This window comes from Phasianus colchicus, chromosome 4 (genome assembly GCF_987193195.1).
Source record: "Phasianus colchicus chromosome 4, bPhaCol1.hap1.1, whole genome shotgun sequence".
Classification (NCBI taxonomy): Eukaryota; Metazoa; Chordata; class Aves; order Galliformes; family Phasianidae; genus Phasianus; species Phasianus colchicus.
In genome coordinates this window covers 46,532,797-46,556,657 of record NC_143439.1, presented here as the reverse complement: position 1 = coordinate 46,556,657, position 23,861 = coordinate 46,532,797, and the positions used below count along the sequence as shown (strand labels likewise).

The 23,861-nt window shown below is 35.4% G+C and overlaps 1 protein-coding gene across 8 annotated transcripts in view; it reads right to left on the bottom strand.

Annotated features, from left to right (window-relative positions):
* Nucleotides 1-23,861, bottom strand: part of CLOCK (clock circadian regulator) — a 52,849-nt gene that overhangs the window by 13,142 nt on the left and 15,846 nt on the right. For all 8 annotated transcript variants that reach the window (XM_031588602.2, XM_031588605.2, XM_031588604.2 and 5 more), the window contains 15 exons: nucleotides 14,805-14,913; nucleotides 12,788-12,878; nucleotides 11,053-11,112; nucleotides 10,560-10,708; nucleotides 8,884-8,975; nucleotides 7,894-7,983; nucleotides 6,347-6,467; nucleotides 5,672-5,785; nucleotides 3,829-3,947; nucleotides 3,219-3,301; nucleotides 2,872-2,978; nucleotides 2,122-2,269; nucleotides 1,812-1,887; nucleotides 811-952; nucleotides 305-405 (listed from right to left, as the gene is read on the bottom strand). In XM_031588602.2, coding sequence (XP_031444462.2) covers nucleotides 305-405; nucleotides 811-952; nucleotides 1,812-1,887; nucleotides 2,122-2,269; nucleotides 2,872-2,978; nucleotides 3,219-3,301; nucleotides 3,829-3,947; nucleotides 5,672-5,785; nucleotides 6,347-6,467; nucleotides 7,894-7,983; nucleotides 8,884-8,975; nucleotides 10,560-10,708; nucleotides 11,053-11,112; nucleotides 12,788-12,834 — 1,449 coding nt within the window. In that variant the 5' untranslated portion in view covers nucleotides 12,835-12,878; nucleotides 14,805-14,913. The remainder of the gene's footprint in view (nucleotides 1-304; nucleotides 406-810; nucleotides 953-1,811; nucleotides 1,888-2,121; nucleotides 2,270-2,871; nucleotides 2,979-3,218; nucleotides 3,302-3,828; nucleotides 3,948-5,671; nucleotides 5,786-6,346; nucleotides 6,468-7,893; nucleotides 7,984-8,883; nucleotides 8,976-10,559; nucleotides 10,709-11,052; nucleotides 11,113-12,787; nucleotides 12,879-14,804; nucleotides 14,914-23,861) is intronic.

Below are 23,861 nucleotides of genomic sequence, written 5' to 3'. Positions count from 1 at the left end.
GATACATATAAAATGCAGAATCATACAAAGAAGTTATGTGCGAGAGAAAGCACAGACTCAGATACATTCCTACGAATTCTGAAGCCCAAAACATAAATACCTACATGCTTAATTATTGCATTCCCTCAAAATGTAGTATACTGAAGGTGCATAGAAATGATAGCCAAATATCCCAAGTAAAAGTCTTATAGTTTAAACGTTGTGTTTTCAGAGGAAATAGAATGAAGTTTACATGAATTTCATAATACATTTTAAAGGAAAAATGCACTGATTTAAGGACAAAAATTTTTCTTCAAAGAGTTACCTGACTACTCAGAGATGATCTTCTTTGTGTAGACTTTTCATGAGCAGATAAACTTTGTCTTGGGGGAGTGCTAGTGTCCACTGTCATTTTAGTTGGTGTCGCTGACAAAGTTGTTACAAGAAAATGAAACATATTAATAGTAATCTCAATTCTGCAATGCAATGTTCAAATCACAGGAAGATCTTCCAGAATAGAAAAAGCTTAAGGCTTGGATTCTATTTTTTTTTTTTTTTTTTTGCCTTGCATATCCAACAACAATGCAATCTGATGGACTGAAACGGGGCAATATAGGGGCTGCTACTGCAGTTTTAGAAGCAGAAACCATTACACAACATCTGAAAATCTTAGTGGGAAATCTTAGAATATCTCTGACCCATCATAAAGGACATTCTCATCTGCACACTCTTAATAAAATGATGATTAACTGCCAGAGATGGATTTAATTAAGTAAAGCAGAGAAAGTCTTCATTAAGAAGGAAATTAGATATTCAGTAGTTGATGCTTACACGAATGATCTGATACTGCAGTATGTGAAGATTTTCTTGAACTCCTGGAGGAAGCGGAAGGTGTGGGGCTGGTATCAAACCTTTCCAGAGCTTCTTTCAGGCTCACTGTGTTTATGTGATTATCAGATCCAGAGTCCTGACTCTGAAGAGACACACAGAAACAATAGCTATTTTATCAGATTCAGCCCACATTGTACATTTCAGTAAGAAAACACCTGAGACCATACAGCTTCTCATCAATCCCTTTCATGGCTGACTGCACAGAAGTAGCGTCCTGCTTTGCATCTGTAACTTCTACTCTTTTATAACAATTTTTATAACAAAACAAAACAATAGAAACCTAGAAACCAAAATGCGTGCAGACATGTCCCAAAATGACTGCTGAGCTGACCTCTTTCTCCAGCAACTCAGTTAAGTCTGAACACCTGTGTTAGGAGTGAACTGCTTATCCTTTTGAAGAAGGAAAAGTTAATTTCACTAGGAGCACTGCCAAATGAAACTTTCTGAACTGCCAAGGGAAAAACACCACGGTTTAGCACAAGCTGGCTCAACTAAGACTTGCTGAGCTTCCAATGATGTTCAATTGAAATGAATCTTCATACATCTAAGAAGTAGAAGAGAGTCACATAAGGAAACAATTCCTACTTTCCAGTGAATTCCTTTACGTCACCTTTGTGTGCTGACCTCGTTCTTCCAAGTTACAGGTCCTTCCAGGAAGGAAGAATATTTATGTATGAACCTAACTGCAGAAATCAGATCATAGTAGGGACTTAGGGAAATTGACATGCTATAAGCAAGTATATAAATGGCTGAGAAGAGGAGGAGTGGAATAACAGTTAAACATCCTCCCTAAACTTCTTTAATGACTTCAAATAGACATACTATTTAATGATTGAAATAATTACTTAAAAAGGACAAATAACTCTTGCTGCTAAGTATTTACTACATGTTATTATCACTATGAAATGAAGATGAAGTGAATCAAAATGTTTGTTACTCACTTTATCTGCTTTTATCTCTGGAAGAGACTCCTCAATACCAAGTTCTCGCCGCCTTTCTGCTCTGACTTCTGCGTAACTAGAAGAACAAAAGAACAAACCAAATATGACTGCTTAATCCCTAGGTGATTTTAAAAATAAGAATCTCAGAAAACAAACTCCTCCAACGTATCTTGCTTACAAAGTACCTCAGGAAGTTTTCCAGTAATTCTTTACCATTTATTACTCTCTATCTCAAAAAAAATACTAACCAGCAATACAGCTCCCATGTAATCTAAATATCTCTAACATGGATTTAGCAAGGAAAACTTACCTTACAACTGTGTGCGTACATACAATAAACTCTGGCCTGGAATTCCACTGGTGATACGTGATATAGTAATGTGTTTGCAGCCAAATCCATTGCTGTCCCTTTGTAAGGAATCTGTAATAACACGACTTCCCTTTCCCATATTGCATTACTGTAAAAATGAGAAATAAATTTTACTGTCTTTCCAGTCTATAAATCCTTAAATTATATAATTAGCATTATTTCTCAACTGCTCATGTTCTGAGCCCATGTTCAATCTGATACTAAGTCTAAGAAGAGAATCAAAATTGTAGTGTTCTACCAGAAAGAATCTGCATTTTTCTGAAAAATGCAAAATTCAACTTACCATTTTTGTAGAGCTTTCATATATAGTGAAATACTCATATGCAAAAAAATTGAAGAAAATCATAGCTAAACAGAAAATTTATTCTATCACATGCTTAGACAGTTTTTGTATTTATTAAACGTCACAGAGACTTTTAAATGCTATTAGAAGAATGGAAGAAAAATTAATCATAGTGCTGTGCACTCCAATTCACCACAACGAAAAATCTAAATTAAAAGTTGAATCTGTTTTCCAGTTCTGTACCAAAAGAAAAATATCAATATCAGTAGTATGACATCATCAAATGAACAGGAGTAGAGAAACTTCACTCATACATACAAGAAAACTTCACTCAAACCACTTAACAAACTTTAAACTGAACATCTAGAAAGCAAATTAACTCAATTTAGCAACTTGGTCATACTCACAATGCTCATGACATTTTGCCAGATTATCTAGATCATCCACATGATAATAATCATAGCCTGATGTTCCCAAAACTTCAAATGGAAGATAGCCTATTATTGGAGGTGCCCTAATTAATAGAAAATTTACAGTCATTTTCTTTTCACAAGAAAATAATTCATTATATACATTTTTTGCTTTTTTTTTTTTTGCATTTGTATTTTTTATTTTTCATTTTTCTCAAAAAAAAAACAATTAAACCCAACGTAAGTTATGATTAATTAATACTGATTAGTGAACTCTACATATTATAGCCATTTAAAAGTGATTCAGCTACTATTGCTGCTATATATAGAAAGAATCGCAGCACCTGTGATCCAAGAATAGGAACTTCCATTCTAAGCTATGTCTAGATGTGAACTCTTCATTGGGTTCTTCAACAGTGCACATTTCCTAAAAAGTGAAAAAAAAAATAATCTCTTTCAAAACTGCTCTACTCTAATTCATAAGTTCTTAAATTCAGGCTTACCTGAAGTTAGTGGATAACTTTACAATAGGTACAGAATTTGTAAATTTCACTGAGATTTTTGGTTAGATGCATAGCACTGTGGTACAATCTAATGTCAGCTATGCTAGGCTGAAATTCAGTTGATTTAAATGCAGCTTGTAAACTCATGCTCAGCATCTACAAGCACAGTAGTAAAAGCCATACGTGCTTATAATGAGTAAGAAGTACCATTAGGAAGATGGCCACCTCGGCTTTACAAACAGGATAGAGAGTACTCTAAATCTTCACTTCAGCTACTGCAGGAGCTTGCAACAGTACCCCATAGTAAGAAACACAGATATTTCCAGTTTCATATGACAGAATTCCTTATGACTTTCATCAATAGTATCTGAAGTGCTATATGCATTTTCTCTAAAGTTTTCCTGTTCAGAGTACGGTTAAAATAATATAAAAGTGATATAAGTGTGCTTACCTTGATAAATTGAGGTGTAGCTAATCTAACTGTGGCTATAAAGCAAACTTTGTCTTCATATGAAGGTCGGTGCGACCGCTGAATAGTTCCTTCAAAACCATTGTGTGCTGAATTGGGAACTGAGGGAAGACAGAGAAGAGGTCAACAAAGGTTACAACACAGGCATGTCACATCACAAGACAAATGGATCAGTATTTATCTAATGTAGTTTCTTCAGAATTTGTCACCAATGTGAAAACTGCTACATAGAATATACACACATACATACAAAGGAATAGTATTAATAGGAACACAACCATAAAGAAATTGTCACCACTAAAATTTCATAATTTGATGACTGGTCAAAGCACTTTGGCCATGCTCAGTTTACCTTCCACAGCAACCACTTTTTCTAAAGGATTATTATTTAACTGTCTATAATCTCTTTTCTACTGTACAGTTGGTTATTCCTGAATGCAGCATTTTGCATTTGTTCTTAACAAATGTGCTTGTTTTTCACCCCAAAACCAATTTATTTTCTATACTTGCAGCATTTTGCATGTTCTTAGCATTCTTGCTTCATTGTATGACTGCAAACTATGTTCCCTTATTCATAATATAAATGAAAATACTAACAAAACCCAGAAAAAAAAAAAAATCAAAACTTCCATTTGACAGTGAATTGTGGTAACTTTTTCAACCTGTTCCTGCTGCTACTCCTAACAATTTCAATTAACATGTGCTCCCTTACATGTTCATGGATATATACTATGATCATGGTCAAAAGCTGTCTCAAAGCATACAGTTTATTTTTCTTATCCACACAGTGTGTTACTCTGGTAGAGAAAACTGAACGATTGTGAATGCTGTTTGTATCTGAAAAGTCCATAATGGCTGCTGCTCCACTCCTTGTTAGCTTCCTGAGGCTCCTAGATAGTTCAGCTATTTGTTTGGGAATATTTGATTCTATGATTCTATGATTACCAATCTTGAATTGCAACTTATAAGCCCACAGTTCTCCAGCTCCTTTTTCTGAGACTAACACTATATTTCATTTTGACAGACCTGTTTTTCTAGCTTTCTTACAGTATCAGATACTTGCTTTTGGCTCTAACACTCCACCTCTCCCCACCCTATGAAAAAAGTCAGTTGATTTGCAAGACACAGTATTTGATAATTTTTTATTTTTATTTATTTATTTATTTATTTTTGAGAAGCCCACAATCCACTTGTCTGACTAACCAAACAGATGTGCCTCTCAAGCAGCTGCTCAGCATAGGCTGCCCAAACAAACTTAAGATACTGTAGTACAAAAGTGGAAATAATGAACAAAAATAACTTTAGTGGATGAGAGAAGTCATTCAGTGCAGAAAAGTGAAATTCTATAATGGTCCATCCACTGATCTGAGTAGCAACTCCTGCAAGTGAAAGTAGAAATGGGGGGGGGGAAGTGCAGAATGTGCATTTTTACTTGTCAGCTCACTGCAAGAATAAAGAGAACGGCGGATACTTAGTATCCTCAAGTTACTCAGTCACCTGCTTAAATATGGATTATACTTAAATTAATTCAGGCTCTTACTTCAAAGTGTCGACTTAAATTTCTCTTACTCTCTATTTAAGAATGTTTTGCAGTTTTCTTTAACTGAAAGACTTCATATTTTGCTTTCAAATACATATATGTGTAATATCTGATGGGCAGTCTTTGTTTTCATTAAAACAACAAAAAATTGATGTAACTCTGTTTCTGGCTCTTCTTTTCAAAGACTGATTTTAGTTTTTCCTTACGTTTTGCATAATTATCCTAAGCCTGTTCAGGTATGAAGATCCCAAAGTATTCCACTTTAATGTGACTGAAATTACTTACCATTATTCAAACACTTGAAATTTCCTATAAATTTTACATATTCATATGTAGGTTGCTCTTTTGGGTCTATTGTTCCTCGCAGCATATGGCAACAGAATTCTAGCTGATTTTTTGCTGAGAAAAGAACAAATTAAAAGATTGTGTGGTTGATGAAACACACAGGCAACTAGAAATGGAAAGCAGGAATAATTAAGTTGTGTACTTTACCGAGATACTGTAAATGTGGTGATTACAAATAGCTACAGCCTTTGTTTTTAACCAGTGTGATATTAGCTAAGCTAAAGAAAAGGAGAACTCATTTGGAATGTGTGTATGAAAGGACTGAATGCCAATGACATAGAGATCCCTTGAAAAAAAAATAGAACTATTTTAAACAAGCATCTGCCCAAAACATAACTTTATGTCCTTCCAACACCCATGGCATGTTTTCATTCTTGTCAGCTGCTAGAATGGTCTAAATAGAAGCCACGTAAACAAAGTCATTGAGTGAAATGCCATGCAATCCAAAATTACTCTTCAGGGAAAAGAGGAACAGCACAGCATGAAAGTGCTTCCATTCAAGTTGCACGTTTTATTCTGCACGCCTCATCCACACATTTCCACTTATACAGCACTGGAAAAAAAGAACTAATCACATACAATATGAAGTGGATTGTTTTTAATGCAACTACTTACATTTTAAGTATTCTGGTGTCAATGAATCACTTTCCAGCAGATGAGAAGACAGAATTTTATAAATTTCTGAATGTTCCCCCTCTGGGATAAAATTAAATACGCTCTGATCCACAAGATCAGACTGAAAGAAAAATATTTAATACATTTTAAAATAATGCAAGACGTACAGAATCACAAACATTACTATTAGAGTGCAAAACAATTCCACAGATCAGAAAAATATCACTAAAATATTAGCAACTCATTAACATCACTTGCTGGATTACATGCGAACACTTTGCAAGTAAAAAAATCCACCATTTTCACTTGTTCTGATACTGTGAATTGTTTAATGAAAAAGCCATGAATGCATCAGATATGCACACACCTTTAAGCACAGTGGAACTTCTATTAATCTCTTTGGGAGGTAAATAAAGCAGCATTTAGATGAGAAATTATGTAACGGTGGTCTAGTGCACTGTAATCCATCAGTGGCAATCAGCACATCCAAACAAAAAGCAGCACCTCCTTACATCACATAGTTGGCAATATTTGCAATAATTATATCCAATTGGGAATGATTTACGAATGTGTTTTATCATCAGTTTCACAACTATACACACAGCACTAGGGGTATACAGATGAATTCAATTAAAATTAATGCATGTTTATATGCATAAATCTATTTGATAAAGTATTCAGAAAAGATCACAGGAATATATATTAAGAATATATAAATCACATCTAACAGAAACGGATAGCTATGCCCCTGAGAAGTAGGTAAACTATAAATTTTAAAAACCACAATTGTACAACCTTCAAAATTTTTAAGCTGATATCATGCGTACCTTATAGGAATTTGTTTGGCAGAACCATTTTTAAAATATGTCACTCCACGTTCTGCAAAGTTCTCTTACCACTACAAGGCAACTAGCCTGTACCAGTAATTTGTCCCCCTCTTCCAGAAAAAGCTCTGTTCCACTCATCAACTGTACATTTTTGAGTACTAATGTTTCTCATTTCTTAGTAACGTTATTCAAAGGTAACTTCTAAAAACTAGAACGTTTAATTTAGCAGTGAGCAATGTCACCAAAATTAAAGATGAGTGAATGTAATAAAATTCAAAGTATTCACCTAGCCTAAAAAGCAGAATCAGCAATAATGTATTTCTTTTGAGAGTTCCTTGGCAAATAAGCAGAAAAAAATTAGTTTAAAAAAACCCAAGGTCCTGCTCTTCAGCAATACTCTTCTGATTCATGTAGAGACCATGATAGGTGTGAAATCTAGAGGATCTCCTACAGTGACATCTGTTGTCATAGTCATGTTGAAGAGAAAATGATGCTAGTCTAGTATTTCTTAATCTTGCATAAGAGACCACTGACTGCATTCTGCATATCCAAAGGAAATGTTTAACATAAGACACAAACCAGGAGCAAGGATTTGTGCAAAAGCATTAGAATACTGTACACATCTGCACTAGTGTCCAAAAGAACAAAAATTATTAGTACTGACAGTAAAATATTATCCACAGACAAACAGGCACATTACTGAAAGCGATTCATACTTACTGGCAAATGTTCAAGTAAAGGAGTTACACTTTCAGATACATATATTATATTTCCATCTGTCATAATTGCTAAAAAAAAACCATCAAGAGCCTGAAATTAAACATAATAGGCAGTTAAATAAAAAGACACTGCATATTAAAAATGTTAAGCTATATGCAACATTGAAAAGAATTTAGACCAATTTTAACTGAATTTACAATGAGAATTCTGTATTAAAACTTCTCAGTCTTGCTTTTACACTGTGAGCATTACAATTTCCATATTGCCCTGTTCTCAAATAATCTATGATTTAACAGGCAAGATTTTGGTCCCGACGCATCTAGCTGTTGTTAAGTTGGCTCTGTGGCAGGCCATCTTGTCTGCTTGTTATTTTTAATTACACCATCATTTTAAACACCAGAAAGCTCAGGAAAACGAGCCAGCAGCAAAAGAATGAAAAGGAGGAGAAAGGATAAAAAGAACAAATGAAAGAGGTGGTAAATCAAAGCATTTCAATATTTAAAGTCTCAATATCTCCAATTTCAATAAGAGAAACTTGTAGCAAGATCTTACTTAAGCTTAAATACTGTGAAACACACTTCTGATTGCTTTATCTTCTACTTAACTCAAACATAATCCTGCTGAAAAAACTTGACTGACTTTTGGTAGAAAACTACCAAACGGAATTGCATTTCTAGATAGGAAATTTTAAAGGTCACATCTTCAAAAATCTTACACCATTTTCTTCTAACTGTAAGTCACTAGTTGTGGACACATACTTTGTAAGAAGACTTGAGAAATACTAGAAACAGCTAGCAAAACAGAAGCAACTATTGCACTACCATATACATTTAACATACATAGAAAATTCAGTTGTTTACCTTCAAGAAAACATAGATGGAATTAAAATATGCAAATGAAAGATAAGCCACCAAATAAAAAAATGTCACCAAGGACTCACAGCTCCCTAGGAGGTAGTATTCTACTTCCAGAAAAATAGAAATAACATACCTCTAACATTAACTGTGTGAACTCTTCATTACTAAGGAATGTTGGTTTCCAGTCCTGTCGTATCTCACTGGCATCTGATTGTGCAGTAATTTCTACAATAAAATAAAAAATACAATATAAGGATTCACACTCCTAGAAGCCACTGTTTTTTCCACTAAGCCACATATTAGCAGCAGGAAATAGCAAAAGTATCTCCAGTCTCCTCTATGTGTGGATGTTGCTCATTTATCAATTCTTCATTATTCTAGTGTTTTCAATTTTTTTTTTTTGCTTACAAATTCAAGGTATTCAAAGCAGCATTACAAAGTGAGTAATTTCAGTGTGCTCAGCCTGCTGGTTTTCGTTTGTTTGTTTGTTTACAATAAGAAGCAGAATTCACTCTTGCCAATAAACAAATCAGATAGTTCATCTGGACCTGTTCCCAGTGTACCAAGATTAGTCAAAGTGGAAGTGGTCCAGAAAGAACCAGAAGCAACATACTTAATCTAAATCTGGTGGCTGAACACAGTAGGATTTTCAACAGAAAAGCAGGCAATCTTTGCTGAACAACTTATTCACTGCTAGAGTAATATAATGAACAGATCCAAGGACCTCAGGAGGCAAAGCAAGCGTCTGACCTTAGCCAACATTTTGTGCAAAATATTGTAATGTAAACCTGTGCAGAACAATGCTGGTAAGCACTGGCTGCCAGAGCTTTAGGTACCTTAATATGATAACTGCAGTCACAGAAATATTCTGTCCCATTAGGTCAAGGACAAATGCCCAAGGCCTTAAAACATATCCACTCCTACAGCTTTCTTTTATCCTCAAAACCAAAAACAACCAAAAACACACACTCAAATAACAACAAAAAACAACAATAGAATGAAAACAGCAACAGAAAAAAAAATAAGTTTAAGTTTATTCAATGGCACTATGCAGAACACATCTGCTGATGCTTGAACTGTGTTAATAATACTAAGGGAATATTTACCATATCTTAACATACCTTGAACTTACACACTGTGGGATAAACAAATACTTATTCACACACTTAACAGCCTACTTATTTTATTTTATAGCTAACTAATAGCTGCTTCCTTTGTTGCTACAGCTTTCTAATTAGCATACAAGCTAAGAAATTACTCAAGGAAATGGCTTAACTAGGGAAAGAGCTTGTTTTCTTGAATTTTAATCTTGTTTAGTTTTTTCGGTAATTCATCTTGCTTTATATGGAAGCAGGAGAGACAAACCAACTGTTCAAGGCACAATCTAAGTATCAAAATAAGTGCTTCCAACAAATACATTCACTAAAATGGATCAGCAGAGCTCTCTTGACAAGCAAAACTTTGACAGCTTGCACCTTATGAAGCAACTGTATAATAGAGGTCTCCATCAGCCCAGCTCAAACAACTTCAAGGTTATTTAGAAAATAAATGCTTCTCCTAATGAAACAGACTTGCTCAACAGCTACGGGATTAAAAATATAAATATACTGATTTTGAAAAATACTGTAAAAAATATAGTAATACATCTGGTACCTAAATTATGATCATATGAATATCTTTCTTCGGAGGCTTTTCAGATTTTTGACAATCCCCTTCAAGGAGCTGCACAAATGTTAATGTTTTATGTACTTCGTGCATATCATAAATACTATCATAATTTACAAATGTATTTTTTCTTGTTACAATTACCTTTGTGCTTCCGTAAAAAGTCAATGCTCTTCTGTAGTACAGTGGATTTATCCATCTTCCGAGCATTACCTGGAAGCATGGAACCCAGCTCTTTGATAAGAACATTAAATTGATCTCGACGTTTCTTTTCAGACTTGTTTCTAGACACTCTGACAAATAAAACAGAAAATGCTTTATAGCAATGATGAGAACTTATAATAAGATACATACTACAAACCCTCGTTGTAAGAACTGTCACACTTACTCTAAACCACAACATTTTGAAAGAATGGTATCCTTCTCAAGGAAGGGTACACTTTGCAACAGACCCAGTTGGACAAAAATACAAATAAATACACCACAAATCTAGAGAATAACAGCAAGAGAAATGCTTGAATAATGTTTAAAATGCGGTTACTTACAAAAGACTCATGTGTTTTTATTCCACTGAGAAATCTTGGTCCAAAGGTACAAGCATAGGATATTCTTAGAATTAGGTGAACTGAAAAATTACCTTTTCGCTTTATCTTTGTCATCTTCTTCCACCAGACCATCAAAAATGCTTCCATCATTTCTGAAAGAACCAAAAATAATGAGGGGAAAAAAAAAAAACAACAAAAGAGAGAGCTCATTATACATCATTTCCATAAAATCAAGAAACTGAAGCACTGTTTTATTACTGCAACGTCTCACAAGGGCCACCATCAATAACCCAAAGACAAGTCTGTTCTTTTTGTAGGCTGGTTATTTAGCAGACAGCATAGGGACTTACATTTCTGCCACAGCCCAAACTAGTTTTAGGATATTTCTAATGCAAACTCAAGACTCTACACAAACATTTAATTAAGAATTATTTAATTCTATTTTTCCATCTTCTTAATTAAATAATTAATTTACCTTATCCTTTTGAAAACATTACAGGAGAAATTTGTTGCTTCGACATTTTCACATCTATTACAATATTGGAAATAATTACAGTAAGAAAGTACTTGCTTTGCCTTAAATACATCAGTAATGGAAGAGAGCTCAGGAACATGCTATACTTCATCCATGCAAGTAATTTTTTGCATATATAATTAACTCTAAACAGTAACACTAATTATTCATTATATTTTGTTCCTGAACAAGTATCACAATTTTTACTCAACTTGAAAATTGTGCATGTATTGCTGAAGAGGTTTTAAGATATCAGAATGAGAACATTTTACTTTTAAGAAGCCTCAGTATACTTTATACAATACTTTATTTGATTTCCTTTTAAAAGTGAAGTTGAAATTGCTCTTCTGTTTTCCAGAACTGCTGTATAATTGACTCATAATTTATTTCTCTCATTTCTTCTGTCTGCATTCAGTTTATTTAGTGTTATCTACCCACTGGCTACTGTGCGTCCAACCTTAATTTTTTAACCTCCTGTTTCCTTCCCTAGAGGCAAGTAACTGTCCATTCAAAAAGCTTACTTCATTCCTCTGATTTACAGCGATAAATCATCAAGTAATCACATATGATGACAAACAGAGATGTTAGGAAGTAATTATCTTCTGTCACTACATTAACATGAAACTTTCAGAAAGAATTCGCATATTCAAAATGCTGAAGTTTCAGTGAGATTCAGTAAAACTTCACTAAAAAAATAAAATGTCATAGAAGTATTTTAAAACATTTATCTTTTATATTCATTGGGTTTTATTCAGAATGGGCTTAACTTTCTGTAAATTTTATGCAAGTCTCATTTCCTGAAATCTCAGAAATGGTAATAAGCAGTATATTTGGGACAGATGTTCACCCAAGCTTGCTAAGGAAGTCTAGGGCAAGGAATCAAGTAGAAACCATGCCCCAGCTATTACTTTTCCCTTGAAATAGGTTACCAGGTCACTTTACTCTCAAATGTAGCACCACTAATCATTTAAGTGTATTTGTTTTCCTTAATCAAACACTGAAGTACTTTTTTAAAAAAAATAATCAAGTAAGCAATAAAAATCAACTCAACTTGCACAGATGCTGGTCCATGTTTGAAAAAAAGTCATACATTTTAAGATTCATCTCAAGCAATAAAATAAACTATTTTCATTTATTACAACACAATACATTTAAAGACAACCAAAATAGTGGCCAAAAGTAGCCAAAACCTCACCACTTTTTTTTTTTTTTGCATAAATTATTGTTGTCTGTATATTAACTGTAAGAATAAAATCAGTAAAGAAAATATTTAATAGTAATTCCCTCAAAACTCACAGTTTCTATAAACATACCTGTCTGCAATGGAGCTCATTTTATGGGTGCTTATGGTAAAAAACATAACATAGCACACTTTAGTCTTGTGGTAGACATTTGTACGTTTGCCTGTAGGAAAAGAAAAAAAATCAAAATGTAACTCCAGAGGAATAACCACATACTTCACTAGAGCATACTTGTTTTTATTTGTTCTTTAAACTGATTTTAATCTCCTCTCAGTCTCCTGCTCTGTATTGCCATCTTCTCTAATCTAGTCTCCATTACCATTATAACCTGAACTTTAATATTTTATTTTACATGACAGAGTTTAAAAGAACACTGCTTCTTTAAATGTCATAACCAATAAATTTGGACAAAGCCAATATAGGCCTTTTCCTGGCTCCAAATTTGGGGATTTAAAATTAAAGTATTTATTTCAAGAAATATCTACTTGCTGGTACCCAAACATTACAGAACTACACAGGTGTACAGAAAGATTGAATGCCAAAGATAAAACAATGCAGTAAAATCTCTCTCTTTGACACAAAAAAGTCAGTAGTCAAAACTGCTTATGGAGCAGCAGGACTGGAACCTAAGAGATTAAGGAACAACTGTGTGAAACAAAAAGTTTTCTATAAGAGCTACAGTTGCAGATTTTCAGGTGTTTTTAAAATGCTATAAAATTAATATTAAACAGGAATTACATCCATTTCAAAGGAGCTCATTTTAGTCACTTCAGTAACTCACAATTTCTGAGAAGGAAGGATTTATTTGTTTCTGAAAGTGCCAAATCCAGCAGAACAGTGGTAATACCACAAGAAATATGGCAGCTGCTACTTCATGATCCAATCAGTCAATAAAATGTTCCAGGAAGAGCTAACCCCAGTTTTTTAACAGAAAAGGAAATCGAGGAAGAAAGCTTATGTTCAAACCAAACTTCAGAACTGAGCACAATGGGAAAAATAAATGAGAAAGCTGGGCTGCAGCACAGTCTCCTTCAAGGTACATAGCAGAGTGTGCATGCAATTTTGCCTAAGAGCCCTCTTAACCACTTCTTCAAGTAATAAGGCCCAACTTTGTGTTGCATTTATTCTCCAAAGTCCAGTGCCCTGGAGAGACACTTGAAGTAAACCATTCTACCACTCAAATACTTCAAAATAGCAATTGTACTGGCCATTCCTACAAACTAAATTCCCTACATTTGTTGGCCAAGGTTTATAAAGTAACAAAGCTGTATTATTTGAAAACAAGGCAGAAATAGCAAGAGAAAAATAAATTTTGAAAGTTTTTGTTCAAATTTTTGTGAAAAGTAAGCAACAGCACAGAGGTTACATTGCTCAGCTGTAAAAGCAATCTACCATCACTAGCACAGAATTAAAGATGACTGGAATTCATTTAGATCATACAATACTAATAGAGGTATGCATTAGTTACAATTTTAACCCTGCATCAATTTTTAAACAATTTGGGAACTCATACGGATCAAGAGTAACATGTAATTCCATTGGCTAAATGATACACTGTTCCATTAATATGCAAAAGAAAAATATATAGCTAAGTGTATTTCACTAAATACAACTTGTGACATAACTGACATCTTCCTTATGCAGAATCAGAATTCAAGAGCCAATATTTTTCACTTCAACAAAGCACTCAGTTTCTAGTTTCCCTTTTTACAGTATACAGATCTTCTGTCAGAACTGGCAATTCGATTTGGCATCCAAGACAATTAAAGGAACTTAAAAACTATCTATCTAAAATGTATACATAGTGCATTTTTTCTCACTTTTCAAGGTCTGAGCCTTTGCATCCAAAGTAGCAAGAAATTGTAACTGCCAGTGATCCCTGTCAGTGGATAAGACTGCAGAGATACATCCAATGAAATCAGGCAACTTTAAAGAGAACAGCACAGAGATCAAGGACTATGTCTATTTCTAAAAATCAAATTCAGTCACGTTCTACAGTAATAAAAGACACTACTTTGCCACTGCCTTTTGTGTTGATGACAGAAAGCCAGAGGAATTTTATTAATAAAAAGAATACCTTTTATTTTACCTTTTATACTTTGGGACTTGTTAAAGTGTATGGTTTAGAGATGAAACGCTGGTTCTTCTCAAGAATAATGTGGAGTATCCTCTTTTACAGAAAAGCATTAAATTTTCAACTGTAAAAAATCACAAAGGAGAGTTTTTAAGTCAATGAATTACAGAATTATTATTTTCTAAATAAAAAAGTATTCATGTGATTTATTAATGCCATATTCTGCCTACTTTCACTGTCAGAATTCACCCTGCTTTAAAGCTCTCTTCCTTGTTAAACAGTATATCCTAAAACTGCTCTGCTTCAAGCTGCTGTCACTTTATGTCTATCTTTAACCTTGACATCATTTTTACTTTTAAATGTGGTATCAAACACACCACCTACATCTTCGCTTTCATTTGCTACCTGCAAAGCAACTCTGCACACCGTGATTTAAGCGTCTCTTCTGCTAAAACTTACTTGGCCCTCTGCTGTCTTTCTCACTGATGCCTTCTCTTCTTCAAACCCTCAGAATTGCTACTCTCAGGACTGCAGAATGTATAGAATGCTGCTGGTGACTAGCAAAGTTGTCCAGCTGCATTATTGATGCTGCCTCAGACAGACATTAAATTCTTCTTTCAAAACCCAGTTCAAAAACCATTCCAAAAACATATTCCAAACTAACCCCACAAGTGCAGTATTTGCATTAAGAAAATCAGTCTAAATGATCCTCAATTTCTGATACCTCTAAACTATTTCTTTTCATTGGAATGTATTTTTATAGTCTTTCCCTCACACCATGCTACTTCCTACGTTTCTAAGTTACTTAAAATTGTTTTTTCTTCCTGCCTTTATCTCATTTCTCTCTGCCTCGCTTTCTGTTCTTAAAATAAAATGAATTCACTGAACAACGCATTCATAAAACTTTCTACAAATCTTATTACAAAAAGCATTAAATTCAAAAACATGATCTAAAAACAAAGCTTATGCTACTCTCAAACTCATTAATGCTACTGAAAACATCAGAATTATTTCTGCACTTTTTAAAGTATTCGATTAGAAAAATTAAATTTCTCCTTCCAATGCACCTAGCAGAGACTCTTAAGTGGTTAAAAACAAGACATAAATATTAACATAGGAAGTTAAAACACAGTAGAACAATCTGCCAAAAAGAGGAAAAACAATTACGGCATGATTCAATGAAGCCACTCACTCTTTTCTGGCCAAATAACCTGCTGCCCCATTGACCTACTTTTTTAGGTGCTTACAGCCTCCTCTCCTCTCCTGTTTTGTTCCGTTTGACAAGTGCAAACATTAACAGTGACAAGGAGTCCCATGTAGGCTAGGTTACAGAGACTGCAACATGAAACCCATGTTTTTAAACTGCATGGAGTTGAAGAACTCTGCCAACTCTCACCCAGCTCCTAACAGAGGAAAATTTTAGACTTCACCTCTGCAGCGTGCAGAACTTCAGGATTTTTTTGTTGCTTTTTTTTTTTTTTTTTTTTTTGCGTTTGATTACCATTAACACCACAGACCTTAAGCACAGAACCATATACATTAATGTCTAAAACAAAGCCAAAAAAATACAAAGTTTTTAAGGATATTTCAAAATGGGATTTCAAGATGAAGAGGACGAGAACATGTTTATGTTATAAAAGAACATAGGCAAGCTTAAACCAGACCAAAAGGAAAGCTAATCACAGTGGAAAAGCTTTTGTAACCAAAACCACATAGATCTCTAACTCAGTAGAAATGGCATGCATGTGAAAGCAAGCAGAAAGGTCTGGACGCCTACACACCAGCTCTTTCAGCCACAAGTGTTCAAAGGTCAGGAGTCTGTCTCTATAAATCATGAGGGCTGGGTTTTTTGTTTTTTTTTTTTTTTTGCTGTTGTTTTTGAAAATTATTTTTACTATGATCAATTTTTTTTGTTGTTGTTTCTAGTTATTCTATCTTTCACACACATCCAGTGCATGCTTTCAAATCTTTCTGTCCCATCATGAAGAATAGCAACTTACTATTTTTAGGAAAACCTAAGTTCCTCAATCAAAAGCCTCAGCTGCTGCCATGGATATACAAATTATTAATACCCAACATTGCTCAATCTGTAGCAAAAGCAGGAAAGCTAGCAATACCGCAGCCTCTGTGCTGTGCTGACTTATCATTCTGAGAGTGACACACAGTTACTGGATAGCAAATCAGTGCACGGCCAAAGAAACACAGTTCTGAGTAAGTCCTAGGGTAAAAAGCCACAATCCAACCTCAGGTAACAACAAAAAAATTTGCACCATCTGACAAAATGTTCCATGTTATAGGCTGAAGGAATTTCAGTAACCTCAGACCAATTTTGTCATTGACTGGTCTGCATACTGACAGTATTAAATCTTAGAAACAAGTTCAAAAACTGGGAAAACTGTGAAATTACACCACAGTCTTGCTCATGACAAGTATTTTGTCAGGACTGGAACCGAAAAACAGACGAGGCAACAGCCAATTCTGTATATAGTCAGTGACTAAAGCTTTTATGTCTCCTCCGACACTTCAACAGTAACACTACTAAATATTTTTGAGAAAGAATCAATATTGTCTTTGTACTGTAAGAAAGAGGTATCTACGTACACCTTAATTTTATAAGTAACTTTACAGATTACTATTTACTTTACAGATTACGGTTCTCAGATGGAATTACTGGAAGATGACAAGCACTATTAAGACAAATAATTTCAACCAGGAAAGATTTTACAAAAAAATATAGGAAACAATTCAGTTGTCCAACAATACAGTGTCTGCAAACCGAATCAGATTAGCATCCTTAATACAACCTGATCTCTGTGCCATAATCCTATTTTGCCCGGGGAACAAACTAGTGATTATAATCACTGAGGATTAGCTTTAGAGATCTTGTTTAAAGAATCAAAATCACAGGACAAGAGTCTGTACTTCCACAGCAGCTGATGCCACAGAACAGCAGGATACTCCTGAGTTACAGAGCACAGTAAGCAAGCCAAGGAGCAGAAAAGTCACACTGTGAGTGAACAGTCAAACCAATACCTGACTCTCAACACAAGCATAGCAACAAGAACTTATTTATTAAACAGACTCTGAAGATAATTATAAACCATCTTGATACTACTTTCCAAGAACAAAGGAACACTTATGTCTGCCAGTTTGCACTACAAACTTCTCAGATTTTACTCCAGTGAGACATCCCAACATAACCGGCCAACAGAGATCCATCTGTTTTCTTATGTCCAGAATACTGTTTCACTATCACTCACTATCTCACTTCATTCCTTCCTTCCTGTTTCCCTCCTCAGTCCAATCATTTTTCTCTTCATCCTTTTTGGAGGAAGGAGTACAGAGAAGAAGAGAAAGAATTTGCTTTGTTTAGTTTTAAGTAAGTATGGATTTCTGGAGAGAGCAAGAGAGCTTAAGATAGGTGAGCCACGACCTGTTCTCTAATCAGATTCCCATCTCTCCGTGGTGATAGGAAGCACCTCTGTTCATCATTTCCCTGTTCCATACCAGTTGGACCGATCTCTTCTCAACCAGCTGATCTGCTGCCATCCTTTCACTTTTCTCTGGAGTCTGCTTCCCCTTTGCTACCTTCAGCATGAAGACTGGCACACAGCTTCCTGTCCTCTGGAGTTCCGCATCAAAGAGGTGGCCTGGAGCACAATGCTGATTTCTCATCTGGGTTCAGGCTCCAACTTACCAGTTGGACTTCCCAGCTTGTTCTTAGACTTGACTTCATATCACAGAGTAGCCTGATGATCTGACTCTTGCCTGAGCCTGATTACACCCTCTGATGAGCAGCCTGTCCTTTCGGCTCCCTGCAGTTGCTAGAAAGAACTCAGCTAGTAGCTCAAAGCTTCACACGCAACTGGTCTTCAACAGTGAAGTCCTGAACACCTTCTTTAGCTTTCAAGTGCTTATCAGTCTTCTTTTCCTCCCTTCCATCTCTTCCCAGGCTACTTGCATTATCTTTAATTTCTCAGATATGAATTAACCACAATTAGAAATAATCTGATGTGTCACTTATGCACTCTTTCATATCATTAGCAAAGATATTGGAATAAGCTGACTATAATACAGATACTCAGAGTTTGTCAAAGGATCACAGAATAGCTGAGGTTGGAAGGGGTCTCCGGGTGCCTCTGCTCCAGCAGTGACATCCAGAGCAAGGCACCCAAGCCCATGTGGCTCTGGAAGATCTCCAAAAAGGAAACTCCAGAGCCTCCAGGCAGTGCTGGGTCACCCTCACAGTGAAGGGTTTCCTGATGTTTGTTTGCACCTACTGACCTGTCCCTGGGCACCACTGGCTCCCTTCTCTTTTTGCACTCTCCCTTCAACACTTAACAGAAAATCCCCGACCCTTCTCTTCTCCAGACAGAACAGTCCCAGCTGTTTCTTTTCATAAGAAAGGAGTTGCTCTATGCCTTCCCATTGTCTTCACAGCCTTTAACCGGATTCTCTAACAGTTCCAGGTCTCTTTTGCACTGGGGAGCCCAGAACTAGACCCAGCAATCCAGGTATGGACTCAGCAATGCAGAGCTGAAGGACATCCCTCAACCTGCTGGCAATGATCAAGGAAGAGTACAAACCTAAGCAGATTTATACAATAAATTCAAAGGGCCATCAGGTCAATATTCTTCCATATTGTCATGTAAAATATCTTCTCATTCCTTTGCATTCACAGTTCCTTATGGGAGATCCTCTTCCCTCAATAACAAAGCCATGCAAGCACGACACAAATGCCGCCTGTAAATCCTGTGAAACTAGTTTGCACAAGAGGAGGCTGCAGCTACAGGTTTCAATTCCTCTTGCACCAGTTTTTGTTTTATAAGGTTCCTCCCTGCCTCTCGCCACTCTTATTGGACTTTCACTGGAGGTTTGCATCCTTTTGACTCTGGCCACACAAAAGCAGATTTGCGAAGTAACGTGTTTAAAAAGAACTCACATATCACACTCACAGTTTTAAATACAACCTTTATTATTTTGTTCTTATTAAAAGCTGTGACTCTTTGTACCTTTGAAAATTTGCACAGCTGAGAAGGAGGAAACCATTAAGTAAATCTGTGACTGCTGGGTTTTTAAACAGGAAACCAAGGGTTAAGTCTTCAGAGTATGTGTTGTTTTCTCATATCTGAGATCCAACTTTGCTCATAATAAAGCCTACCTGAAACACAAAACTAGTACCTCCTTATAGAGTATTTAAAAACAGTACTTCACTGTATGAATTTTAATCAAAACAAGCTAACTTGTTAATGCTACAATTCAAAACTAGAAAACTTCATGTCCCTGAAAATCTCTACTTTAATGAGATTTGGGGCAGAAATAGCTTACACAGTCAGCTCAGTAACAGATTCTAAACTGATGTTAGCTGAGCAGAGAAGAAAGTGCTCTAAACTGTACCAAATCTTGACATTCGGCTGTTCTCACAAGAGGGATCTAAGCTTGGTCTATATTACAGAGAACAAAATTCCACCTTCATTCCTTTATTCTCTTAAAGACAACTGAGAATGCATGTAATTGACAGGTCAGGTGTTTTTTTCAAAAGCTCGAAGAGGTAATAATACCATGTATGTACTCAAAAACTGAAATTCCTACTGAAAATCATTAATTACTCCAGAAAATTACCTGTTTAGTACAAGATAATTATTTTCTATGGAATAAAGTTACCAGACAAACAAAAAAGTTCTTTTCACTTTATTACGATTAATAAAAATGCAATGAAAAAAACTAATTAAAACACTGTTACTACACTGAGAAATGAGACAAATCAACAAGTTAAGCATTCTTCTTTCTCTGTCCCAAAAAACAACAGGGAAGAATTTTCAGCAAGTAAAATACTTTTTGAAAACTGTTCTGGAAATCATCCACTATCAAAATCAACAGATTGTAATTACTACACATACAAAACAAGGTAGAGTAGATTAGGTTCTTCTTCCATTCCATAAAACAATTCTGCTCTGTTTTGATAGAAACCCATGTTTAAATGTAAAAAAATGAGACCTTACAATTATTATTACTGCAACAAAAAACATTTGTCAGTGCACTACAATTAATCATGTCAGGTGAGCACATTACCTGCCAGACTTTTAGTAGTAGTGCATGTGTGCACTGTGAAGTGTGAAAGGTAGTTTAAAGCAGTTATTGAAATGCATACAAATGAACCTTCTCAAAATTGTACCCAAGACCAAAAAATTTAGTCCAAAGAATATTTAATGCTTTAAATAATCCAAAAGAATGCTCATAGTTTGTATATGAAGAATCAGACCAACTAATAAAAAAAACACCCCAAATAAAAACCTTTGGTCAAAATTTCTTGCTGTTACCACTACTGCATTCTAAAACACTTTAGAGACCACTGAAGTCAATAAGATAGCCAAGAAGGCCTCTAAGAACTTAAGCTGTGAAAGTTTAAGAATTTTTTTGTTGTTACTGGCTTGTTTGTTTGTTTTTTTTATAGGAGACAAAGACTTATTCCTGCATAGGGCACTCATCTAGAATAAGGAGAGACAGATTCAGTACTCCTCCAGATCAGTGTATACATGAAAATTACCATGCATAAGATAGCAGGAACAGGGTATGCATAGCCTCTGAAGATAAGGGCATGGCTACAGACACAAGTGACTTCATAGAGAAAGTATCTATTTCTAATCACCTTTATCAAATTCCTTTGTAAAGCTGAAAATTTTCAAGATAATGTTTGTACAAATTATTATTTTTGCCACTCATTTCTACAACTGTATTAAATTCCCTCTCTACTGCTGATCACACAGTCAACACAGCCTAAAGCCAGACCAGCCTAAAGGCAACCCAATCATTGTTTCATTCAGCTAAATCATCCACATTCGCTTCACCACACGGCTGCTCAGTGTGCCTGATGTTGGCAGGGGGGAAGGGGAAGCAGTCAATCACCAGGTTAGACATATTCTGGCAACAATGCCAGCTCATGATGTTCTACACCATGTGTTAAATTACAACCAGAGAAAAAAATTAGAAGGAATGTGATTTCAGTTTCTGCTCAGAAAAGACAGTGTTGAATTTCCTATTTGAGAAGTCTGCTCCATATTTAAACATTTGCACTCTCTCATGAATTGCTGTATCTCGTGTGACAACATGGAAGAAATTAAATTTCAAAATGAGGCTTGCACACATGCAGTATTTCAGAATAATGCAGAGCTTAGTTTCTTGATATAGAAAGAATTCCAGAACTCAGCTTTTTCAATAGGAAACTCATGAAATGCAAAGCACATACATATCTACACCTTACATTACACTTACGTACTCTATGAGATTATTCACCTGTAGCTACAGAAATTTAATGAAAGAATGACTTATACTAAGACCACAACTCTTAAAGTTGTGCAAGAGTACCAAATGGACAAATATAAAAAACAAACACGGACAGTTGAAAACAGCAACTCAAAAATAAATGACAGGTCCTGTAGAAAGCTAATATTTAATCTGAATCTTAATTATTCATCTCATTCAGAAACACAAGCTTAATACAACACTTCAAAAATATTTAGTGATGGGCCTTTTTTTTTTCCTAATTTGATTGCACAATCCTCAATCTGTACAGCTGTGCAACTGCTTCTGACGCTTAGATTTCCCAGCACGCATGACTCATGCACAACTAAATTATCCTGTAAAACATTTGGGAAGAGCAGACTGACTGCCTGTGGAGTGAAGTGGCAGAACACTTCATTGGAAACTGTCTTGGAAAAGAAAGAGGAACTAAAACTTCATGTTCGTGTTACCATAAAATAAAAGAGAAGGAACACTTTTTGTTCAAATACTCAAGCAAAGTCCAAGTCAAAAATACCAAACAAGTAGCTTCTCCTCCCTGCAGCTCCCTCTCTTCCCCCATATCTGTATTAGCACACAGTTCCTGCTATATTCATAAGATTAACAAGACTTAGCAAGGACTTCTCCATAATTCTGGTGTCTGCCAGTAAGTCCTTCAGTGTTTCCTCTCCACAGTACAGTTACCTGTTATAGAAAGAGTAAGTTTATACATCAAAGTCTTAACACTATAGTTACAGAATTCTGAACACCCGTACTGTTGTGCTCTCCTTCATCACATCACACAAAACATTAGAGTTTGTCTTTTGACAGAACTTTCAGCACAACAATCCAGGCTCATCTGGAATCACAGTGATTGCAAAACCTGAGACATAGAACACATGCTTCATTACAATAGCAAGAAGTACCTTAACTGGATAGGGGAAAATAAAAAGGCAAAATAAATTAAAAAGCTTTACAACTCCTGCTCAGACAAAATGTCTTAGATGGAAAAAATAGACAAATCCAAGACGAAAGATGTTTCCTAGAAACCCCTGCAGAACAGTCTGTAGCTACACTGGGGACAGAGTTTAAGGTATCCTTCAGCCACCTCAAATGCTATAAACAAGGACCAAAATGGAACATCACAACATTCAGCAAGTAGCATGACTTGCTCAGGCAGGAAAAATGGTATATAAAAGAAAGAACAGTACTGCACAAAGCATGCAGAAACACAATACAGCAGCAGTGTATAAATTCTAAATGCAACGTAATTTTACTGTAATCATTCCTTACATACATGGTAATAAATCTCTGCTTAAATGTTCAAATATTAGAGTACTGAGCACAACTGAATTTCTGAATGTTCAATTAATGCTATTAAAAGGAATACCACTGCAATTTGAAGCAGCACTGCAACTTCTAAACAACTGTCTTTAGCCATTTATCTTTCTGATATCCTATCAGTTTATGCAGATGTCATGTTTGTTCAAGCTCTTTCTTCATGCTTCTGAGCAGCAGCAGCATGCACTCCTTTATGGCTCATGACTGACACAAGCAGAAACCTTCAGAACTTGTGCTTAGTATGTGGAATTCAGAAATTCCACTCTCTCACCTTCTGGGGGTCACCAGAGAAGCACCAAAGCACCAACAAATTCCTTGTTCCCATTAACTACAATTACAACCAAAGCTTTGAGTCTGGTCTCCTTAATTGAAAATTAGTTTGATAGATTATGACGACAATTCCTCTTCAAACATCAGGTATTTTTTTAATGAACATTTTCTGGAGCTTGCAGA